The 10,414-nt window shown below is 39.1% G+C and overlaps 1 protein-coding gene across 2 annotated transcripts; it reads right to left on the reverse strand.

Moving 5' to 3' along the window:
- Positions 1–229: 229 nt before the first annotated feature.
- On the reverse strand, positions 230–9,460 carry CMTR2 (cap methyltransferase 2). 2 transcript variants are annotated; one of them, XM_023556664.2, is made up of 2 exons: positions 9,064–9,215; positions 230–5,547 (listed from the first exon to the last, which is right to left on the reverse strand). In XM_023556664.2, the coding sequence occupies exon 2, from the start codon at positions 5,526–5,528 to the stop codon at positions 3,201–3,203; it is 2,328 nt and encodes a 775-aa protein (XP_023412432.2). In that variant the 5' UTR covers positions 5,529–5,547; positions 9,064–9,215; the 3' UTR covers positions 230–3,200. The 2 variants fall into 2 exon arrangements, with proteins under 2 accessions (XP_023412432.2, XP_003417203.2); XM_003417155.4 differs by lacking the exon at positions 9,064–9,215 and adding an exon at positions 9,222–9,460 and having other exon boundaries at positions 234–5,547.
- Positions 9,461–10,414: the final 954 nt, after the last annotated feature.

Consider the following 10,414-nt stretch of genomic DNA (forward strand, 5'->3'; position numbering starts at 1 on the left):
TAGTAATTATGGAGTAAACAAATTCTGAGCCAGGCCTTCCACATCTGTACCACCTATATATAATAATATCTCATCATTTTAATAGAGGATATTTACATTGTCTAAATTGTTCATATGATCTTAACCAGATTACTAAAGAAACCTAAATAAGACAATTATATTCTTGTGCATAAGTTTTTATTTTTTAGAATGTAAAAATTAACAAAAACATATTTTGATTCACTTAAAATCTTTTACAAACATAACTTTTACTAAAACAATTACCATTTATCATTTAAAACAATTTTTAAAATTGACACAAGACTAAAACTGTCCTATTTCTTACTTTCAATTTAGAAAGCAAAATTATACTAAACGAAATTACCAATGTTGCCCTCTTAAAAATCAATGAACAGTATTTAAACAGAAAATAAGATTTTGTGTTTACAATCAACATTTCCATTTCTAAAAGTTGAGGAATTAACTGATTTCATATACCCTCACCAAAGCACTGTAACTAAAAGTATTCAATTAACAACTGCATCTGGAAAACGAAGTTTGAATATTTTTAAAGACTTCATATTCTAACCAAAGTTGAGTAAAATAACAGTATCAATAGTCACGTTTCTTTCATCTCTTCCAATATTGCAATCTTGCTTCTCTAATTGCATTCCAAGATCTTTGGATTAGAAGAATAAAAAACAACCACTGTCATGGACTGAATTGTGTCCCCCCAAAATACCCACCAACTTGGCTAGGTCATGATTCCCAGTATTGTATGACTGTCTACCATTTTGTCATCTGATGTGATTTCCCTATGTGTTGTAAATCTTAACACTATGATGTAATGAGATTCATTAGTGATAGTTACATTGATGAGATCTACAAAATTAGTATCTTAAGCTAATCTCTTTTGAGATATAAAAGAGAGAAGCGAGCAGAGAGACAGGTGGACCTCATACCACCAAAAAAGCAGCACTGGGAGCACAGCATGTCTTTTGGACCTGGGGTTCCTGCGTGGAGAAGGTCCTAGTCCAGGGGAAGACTGATGACAAGGACCTTCCTCGAGAGCCAACAGAAAAGCCTTCCCCTGGAACCGATGCCCTGAATTTGAACTTCTAGGCTACTAGGCTGTGAGAGAATAAACTTTTGTTTGTTGAAGCCATCCTCTTGTGGTATTTCTGTTAAAGCAACACTCAATAACTAACACCCCCCCCCGCAAAAAAAATCTTAGCACAAATCTCCTTCAACAGTCTTAAAGACAGGAGTAAAATCCATAAATTGGTATTTTAAATTTATTTCAGAAAAGATATTGTCAATACATTTAAATATTTACACAACATTGGGGCAATACACAAAAACCCTCCCTAATATACAAAACTAAATTTCTTTCTCAGGGAGAAAAAAAGTCAATATTGAAGAAATTAAATCTGTAAAACATCTTTTTCTCCCAAGTTTTTAAGAAACACATTTGTGAAGTTTAAATTTTCTGGCTGCTAAAAACTCTTCAGAAAGCATCAGAATTAAGTTAAAAATCTCAACTAAAAAATGTAAAAAAAGAGCAGTAACTTGATAAACTATACAAATCATCTTTCACATTTTACTGTCCTCTTCTACTTTTTCATTCATTTCTTGGACAGTATTTTTCCTTCCCTTTTTCTCAAAAAAGAAATTCCTGTAAAACACCACTGGGAAACAGATTTCCTTTGGAAATCTACTTCCATGCCTCCATGCCCACTGTGGCCAGAACTAAATCCATACCGTTCCATCAAGTTCTTAATTTCTCTCCCTAAGTAGATCTCTATAAATAATATTAAGGACTAAATTCTAATGAATAGAAATCAGAGGAATTATTAGCTCCCATTCAAACCTTTCTTTAAAAAGTCTATTCTCAAATTATTTTTAACTCCCCCCATGATTCCCTTTTAAAAAGAAAAGATGAAAACAATCTCTCTGCTAATGATTTTACTCATTTTATTCGCAGATTTTATTCCAATCTATAATGGAACTCGAAATGGCAAAGAACACGAAAAAATTTCTGATTTAACATTTATCAAACAAATACATCAAAGAATACATCTATTTTTCATATAACTAACAAAAATGTCTAAAATACACATCCCAACCCAGTACACATATGACAATATAAATATTCTCCATTTGTAGAACTTCAAGGTAGTGGAGATTTGCTCAATATAGTTTGTCAAAAAGCTCATCATTATACTGTCAAATACATATAATTCAAAGGCAATTAAATGTAACTGATAAAATAACTATCTCATGGCTGATCTTCTTGGTAAAGTGCTATTTTCATACTGAGAGAGACAATTAAGATCAAAGAAATTTTTTAAATGCCAAACCATCATTCCTGAAAGCATTGAAACTGTCTTCAGTATTCACTGTTCATTACATCCCTATGTCCCCAGTATGGGGTCATAAACACTATTTTGCAATTTAAAAAAATCTTTTAGTTCCCAGATTATTTCCTGGAAGTTAAAATTATTACACCATTGCTAAATGAAGCTTTTCACAATACAGGAGTGTATTAAACACAGCAAACAATTTTCCATTGTTTTAAACATGATCACTGGTTTCAAGCTGTCCTGGTATCCTTTTTGTTGGATGGTTGCAGTTAATAAAATATTCATTAAACCATACACTTCATTTGAACCATAAAGGTAAACTGGGTCAATGGCCTAAGAGCAATAAACGGTGCATTTCATGAAATCTGGCAAGATGAGTTCCCTGAAATCCACAACTGATATTTTGAGTGTTAAAGGAAGTCAGTAGTATTGAGTGACTCACCTCCTTTCATCAATGACCTAAACTGATTCATTAACAGCTTTAGCCATTGTGCCATATTGAGACAATATCAGTTGGGGAAAAAAATCTAACCCAAATGAAGGCACACAGGTAAATCTTAAACTGATAAATAATATCAACGAAACTGCATATGCAACATGGGTGTGCCCACCGTAAGCACACACACACCCCTCATGTTTAGAGGCTGAATATCATCACTGCACAGATTCCACCACATGGAAGAACGCTATGGGTATGCATATGCCAGAAATCAGAACTAGCTGGTGGTTTTTCAGAATTGGTAAGACTCTGAATGATGTGATTTGGTCCTTCCTCAAAATGAAAACTGCTAAGGCTTTAAACTAACAGAGCAAAAGGATGAAATAATATTACAAACTGTAAGCAGCCATAGTTAAATCTCAGAAAGAACATGCTCTATTTCCTAACTGAAGGCCATTGATGATCTCTTCTCTTTCTCCTTGAATAATCAAATGCAAATGCCTTTTAGCAATGGCAGCATTCAAATCCCACAAAAAATCAAGTAGTTCCCCTTTAAGAAGCACCTCCATTGGCACAAACTGTAAAACCTGCTGAGGTGCCTCAGAGTTAAGCAATGTGCTCAGCACTTCATTCACATTCTGCAGATACTGGAAAACCGGACTTGGAAAGTCCTGAAAACCAACACATAGCAGGACTGCGCAACTCCTCAGAGGCTCAGAGGATGTAGGACAAAAAAATGTAATGAATTTAAAACAGCCGTTGAGTACAAAGATCAAACCAGCCATAAATCTTGTGAAACAAGAAAGTATAGGCAAAATCAAAACATCTCCTGTATGAAGCTGTTGCAATGAATACAGAAGGCAATCCAAAAATAACTGCTGGTATTTTGGGTCTCCATCATGAAGCAATGAGCAGCCAAAAGTCATGAGTTCAGCCGATTCCAGGAACTGAACTTCCAAAGGTACATTCGTTTTGCTATCACAGAGAGCTGGCAAACCCACAAGCAGGCACTTTATTTGGCTGCTGGGTCCTACAACATGCTCATCCTGCAGGCATTTGGTAAGTTTAAACAACTCAGAAAGTATCAGTTCCTCAGAAAAAACACGACAAGAACAGTAATACTGCTGTTTCGGCCTAAACTTGGAATCCAAATTCAAAGCCCCTTCTAATGACTTTTCAATTGCTTCATTAAGAGTCTTTAAAATTTCACCATCGCAGAAAGGAGAACACTTTACCTTTGGCAGTTTCTTTCCCTCTAAGATATGCCATAAGGGACACTCAAGACTGGAACCTGTCCCTTCTAAACGAGAACTTTGCCCAGGATGATATACAGCATGTTCTTCAGCCCAACTATTAAAGTATCCTTTAGCCACTTTATCTTTCCATGAAAGGGCTTCCAGCATCTTCCTTTCATTATAGGTTTTAAAATACCTGTTCCTCTGCCCAAACCATTTTGTATTTGTACTACAACCAATATTAGATCTTTTTACTAACCAATTATTTCTGGGAAGAGGCTTCAACTGAAGCTTCTGCATGAAATATTGTACAGCACAGTCCCTTAAATTATTCAGCTTTGCTTGCTCCTCTTTTCCCATGCACCCAAACAGACGAATGTTCTCAGAAATAGTCTCTAGCTGATACTTATGAAAGAACACGCAACATTCTTCATGTCGTTTAAGAAAAGATTCAGGAATCACATGATGGGGAAAGAGAGCTTTGCTGCTCATTTCGGTCCCAAAATTCAGCATCATCTTAGATAACAGAGGATGGATGGCCTCTCTTCCTTTATAGTGGAGACACACCACATAGACTTCTGAGTTTCCTGCCTTACTAGTGGCAGGTTTGAAAACGTGGACTTCGTCAAAGGAACAGTTTAGCAGATACATCAGGTTTATGGAACAATGTTCAAACAAAGTAAACATTTTTAGAACAAAAGAGCCATCATTTCCAAGAGTTGTCAGAGCAGTAACAACTTCACAATAATGCAAAGAAGAGACTAAAGCTTCTTGTTCACCTGGGTTTCCTTGGCAATCAAAACTCCCGTCTGCAGTGACCAAGTGAATGGCAGCCATGCTGCTTATGAAATTCTGAAGTCCAGTCAGATATTTCAGGGTCATGATATTACCGGTGTTATCTGGACCAAAGTACCAGCAACCTAAGGTATTTGCAATAAGCCGATCATCCATAATCATCATTAGAGTGTCATTTGCTTCATGGTACGGATTCAGAGTATTGGCTACCCAACTCCAATCACAGTGGAGCCAGTGGGATTTTAAGTAGTGATTAAGACTAGTTATAAAAGCTCCAGGAGCTTCACAAAGGTGGAGGGAATTCAGTTCTCCATTCTGAAAAGCTTCCTGTGGAATAAGTGGAAAGCTACACAAAATCTCATGAAACTTACACCATGCTTGAGTACAAAGTTCAGCGTTCACAGATTTTCTCACATGGGAAATTATTTTTCCAGCTTTATTAGTGAAAGCAGTGTGCTCATGCCACTCGTCAAGTTTCTTATCACTTAGTAGGTTTTTTACTTCATTCAAAGAGTTCTTCAAATCAAGAAATGAATTAAATTCCACATGGTCACAGGTGAAAATCTCACTGGAATCTGGTAACTGCCATTCATTATTAGATGGCTTACCATAAGAAAAGTTCTTGGTGAAGAGTTCAAAAATGTCAGCAGGAACATCTGGGCTAAATGTCTCAGGACTTGCTCTCTGATGAACTGGTGGCTTTCTGCACTTACGCATTTTCAAACTAAATTAAAATCTAGGAAAAGAAAACACATAAATAAATTGAATTTATTAGTGAGTGAAATCAGCAGCAAACCTGATCACACTCGCGACAAACCCCATAAAGAGCATAGGCTTTGTTATCCAACTACCCTGAGTTCAAACTCTAGCTTTGCTTCTTACAGCTTCATAAGTGGCCTTGGGCAGACTACATCTCTGAGTCTGTTTCTTTTCATTAAAAAAATGAAGATACCATTTTTTTAAATAAACATAAAACATACTAGTATATAAAAAACATACACAGAAGAGTCACCAGTGTATGGCAGCTCTTATTACCATATTAACCCATCTAGCTCCTCCCCGAAGTTCTCCTCTACCCACGGCTGTAACACCACCACACTGCTCCACACATACACTTATTTAGAAGTTCATCAATGTACATAATCTCTGATGAAGTTCTAACAACTGACCTCCAACTTTTTTTAGTTTCCTCTGCACCTCACTTCCCTCTGGGCCAGGAGCCTGCACACGAACCAGGACTGGTCCTGCTACCAGGCCTCTCTGCCACCACTCACCCACTCATGTACCAGGATTGCTGAATATATCCTCTATCCAGATTTCATTCTGATGCTAAGTGCTTTGGTGGTGCCAATCTCCTGTTTAGGCCACCAACTAACATTCATCACCATTCTGCTTGGGTACTGTGCTTCACCTGACTGGCTAGCCTCCCCCTGTTTGATGCTGAAATTGACCTATGGTTTGCACTGACATGTACCTAAACTACAGATTCATGTCTCATTTGGTCTGCTCAGACAACCACCAACTAAATTCCTAACCTCCATGCTTACACTAAAAATATCACTATTTTTTCTTGCCACTAAAACTTAACACATTTTGATAGCAGGATTTTAAACTGAAGAAATATCCTTACTGAATATACAAATTGAAATAGTCACCCTGCATTCTGTGTTCTAACACTACATAAGGTAACAAAAACATCTGTCGCCTGTTGAGAGAAAGGGACATAAGAGAAAGGAGTTATGGCTTAATGGCAAAATGTTGGAAAAGTTCTAAATTCCCGCAGATAGAGCAATGAGAATTACATGGTACCTGTTAGTGCACTGTTAATCAACTGTTTAATGAATTCTACCTTTATTTAGCATATTCAATGCATTCTACAAGTTTTCCAAAAAAGCTAAATTTTCATGAAAACACTGACAAATTACCATCTCACAAAAAGTTGATGTTTCATGATTAAAGATGCTACCACCACAATAAATATAGTAATATTCAGATGTCTTCATTCTACTGGTATTTACTTTGTATTGTTCTTTTAACACACTTTTTTCATCCTTTCTTATTTTGTTTAAATTATTTACAAGTCTGTCCACTAGTTTCTAAACTCCTTAAATCAACAAGAATCTTCTTAGTCATTTCTGTTTGCCGTACAGTATCTATTTAGTAAATTTCCAAATTATTAAATATTTGTAAATAGAGGTTAATTTCCACAATATCTTTTTCTAACCTTAGATCAGGTTTTCTTTTTTTTTCTGTTACAAGTTATATTTAGACAAATTTCTGAAGGAAGGCAAAGAGGAGATTCATATTCACTACAATCCTATACATAGTCAAAAGTTTATTACAATAAGCTCTTCTATTTATTATAAGGTCTGTTGTCTTATTAGAAACTTACAACCATGTTTAGATTTCAACCACATTCTATTTCAGAAAAGGTCTGATTTTAGTCACTAACTTCACATACTAATTAATTACTGAAATTAAGCTCTGAAGTCTTACCTAAGCTAATAGGTAATTATCTTCACAGGAGAACTGAGGTGACTCAATAGTCCATTCTCCTTCCTGAGTATACTTTAGCAGTGGCACACACACCAAAATTATGAATTGTATTGAAGAGCATAAAGGCTGACAATCCATGACTGTATGTGTACTTATCCAAACATTATGTTTCATACTATCAAACACAACCACCTCTCACTCAGCTCCAACCTACCAGACTCCTGGTCGTAAACACTGTTATCTCTTTCATAGAGTACTGCCATAGGGACTCTCTGTTTCTATCCTTGCCTCCTACAGTCTATTTTGAAACATAATGAGCACAGTAATCTTGTAAAACTTAGACTGCAGCACTCCTCTGATCAAATTTCTGCAATGGCTCCCCATTTCACTCAAAGTAAATTCCAAAGACCTTACCGTTGCCTACCAGAACAAAAAAACCAAACCTGTTACCGTTGAGTCGATTCTGACTCATAGTCGACCCTAAAGAACAGAGGAGAACTGCCCCATGGGGTTTCCAAAGAGCAGCTGATGGATTTGAACTGCCAACCTTTGATTAGCAACCCAGCTCTCTATCACTACACTACTAGGGATCCACCCAAGCCCACTGCCAACAAGTCAATTCCAACTCATAGCGACCCTATGAGCCAACAAAATTTTTGCCTTCCAGGCCCATCCTTTATCTTTAACCTTTTTCCTATTACTGTTGTTGTGTTACATGGAGCTGATTCCGACTCATGGTGACCCTACAGAGAACTGTCCCATAGGGTTTCCTAGGCTGTAATCTTTACAGAAGCTGATCTCCAGGTGTTTTCTCTGGTGGAGGGACTGGTGGGTTCACACCTGGGACCTTTTGGTTAGCAGCCCAGTGCTTAACCACTGTGCCACCAGGGATCATTTTCCTATTACTACCCAGCCCTTACTCATTCTGCCCCAGCCACACAGGCCTTCTTAGTTTTCACTGAAGACACCAGGCACATCCCAAATCCTTTGCATTGGTCAGTTCCTCTGCATGGAATGCTCTGAAGAACTAACTCCACCTCCTTTAAGTATTTGCCCAAACGTAATTTCCTCAGTGAAGCCTACCCTGACATGCTTATTTAAAACGGCACCTTGCACTCCCAATGTCCCTTACCTTGCTGTGCCTTTTTTCATTTTTCCATGGCACTTATTTCCTTCTGACAAAATTAACGTATTTACATATACTGTTTATTGTGTTCCCCTAACTATAATGCTAAGCTTCACAAGCGCTGGAATCTTTGTTTCATTTACTCATCTATCATCCCAAGAGGTTAAGAACAGGGCTTAGTATACAGTACACTCAAGAAGTGTGAATGGATATCACACTTAGCTAGTACAAAAGGCCATGACTTCTCTGATCATGAACGAGTCGTAATAATGCATTTCAACTCCACTTCAGCACTTTGTGACCAAAAAAAAAATGGATGTGGTTTACAGAGTGTATTGGAAACTTTCTCAGTATATGTTCCAGTCTCTCACTAAACACTCTAGAGAGCTTTGTGGCATCACAATTGTTAAATGAGTCAGTATTACCACACTGATTTTGCAAAGTAGGGTAGTAAGTTTGCAGCCATGGGCCCAAAGCCTCAAAGAGAATTCCTACAAAATTTGTAGGCCTAACACAAAATCTCGTTAACAGTTGATCCCTCTGCAGTTAACAGAGAGTTTTAGAAGCGCTTCCGCCAACTCCTTCTCTCAGCAACTCTGAAAATGATGGCTAATATGTACGAGGGCTTACTTTGTGACTGCGGTACCCAAGCTCTCATTTCATCTAGAAGTGAGTCTCCAGCTCCATTCCAGCGGCCCGGTCCCTGACGGTAAAGAAACTCAGCTCCAGCCCGTGTCACCCACTAGGAAGTCAAGGGAGGGCCTCCTCAGAACCCGAGCCTAGATTACCTTCACTCACGCCCACCTCGGCCCCCAGGGTCTAGGGACGAGGCGCTTCACCAGCCCTCCTCAACCGAGGGGACCATGCTCCACTTCCGCTCCGCGGCTGCTTCCTGGGGTGGCCACTCCTAGGCTCTGCGACGCCCCTAGCCACGGCGTAGCGAGGCGGCGGGCCGGAAGGCCGGAAAGGCAGCCCACACGCGCCCCACGACCCAGGGAACGTGCGCCGACCTGCAAGCCGCGCCTCCGCCGGACGAGAGCCCGAGGACCCTGACACACACTGCGCACGCGCCCTCTGGGCGGTCCGGCATCACGTACGTCAGCGTTACGCACGTCGGGGGCTCTCGCGGGGCCGAGGTCTTCCTCTGTAGGTTTCGTTTCTCCGCTGAGAACTGGAGCTGGGAGTCGCCAGCTTTCCGCCCTTCGGCTGCTATTGCAACGGAAGCTGTGCACGTAGGCGGAGCGCTTCTTGGCTCCTCCTCCTAAGACGGTGGAGAAGTGAAGCGGGGAGGGGCAGACCTGTCCAGGACATGCTGGCTCCGCCCACCTAAGTGGATCCAGGAGGCTTTCAGTGCAGTTGGGCAAACATTAGTTCAAGTGCAGCCTGGGTTAAAACTGTCCCTCAAAAGATAAGAAAAGGTTAAAAGACAAACTTGGAAACTCTGCAAGATAACACTCAGTTATTTACATAAAACCCATTGCCGTCGAGTCGATTCCGACTCAGCGATCCTGTAGGACACAGTATAACTGCCCCCATGGAGTTTCCAAGGAGCGCCTGGCGGATTTGAACTGCCAACCTCTTGGTTAACAGCTGGGCCAAAAAAAAAAAAAACAGCTGTAGCACTTAAAAGCTACGCCACCAGGGTTTCCAAAATTTTTTTACATGTATATATAAAAGATAAATTACAAACCAATAAGAAAAAAACAACCTAGTAGAAAAGGATTGTCTACAGAAAAGTAATGAAAGCAGACAATAAGGTTATACAAAGTTGTCTAACCTTAATTATAAATAAAAAATTGCAATTGAAAATGACAAAAAGTCTTGGAGAAATAAATTCATATGCCAGGGGTGTATAAACCTTACAGAAGGCAACCTTTAAAATGGGCGTGCACTGTAACCCATGCCTACCGATTTACCCTTAGGAAATAATCAGACGGTGGCACTCATTTTGGACAAAATGTTCATCTCAGCACCTTAATAA

This window comes from Loxodonta africana, chromosome 21, assembly GCF_030014295.1.
Source record: "Loxodonta africana isolate mLoxAfr1 chromosome 21, mLoxAfr1.hap2, whole genome shotgun sequence".
Taxonomy (NCBI): domain Eukaryota; kingdom Metazoa; phylum Chordata; class Mammalia; order Proboscidea; family Elephantidae; genus Loxodonta; species Loxodonta africana.

What these genes read in the sequence shown, in the direction of transcription:
- CMTR2 (XM_023556664.2), bottom strand. Translation starts at nt 5,528, where the DNA reads ATGCGTAAGTGCAGAAAGCCACCAGTTCATCAGAGAGCAAGTCCTGAG.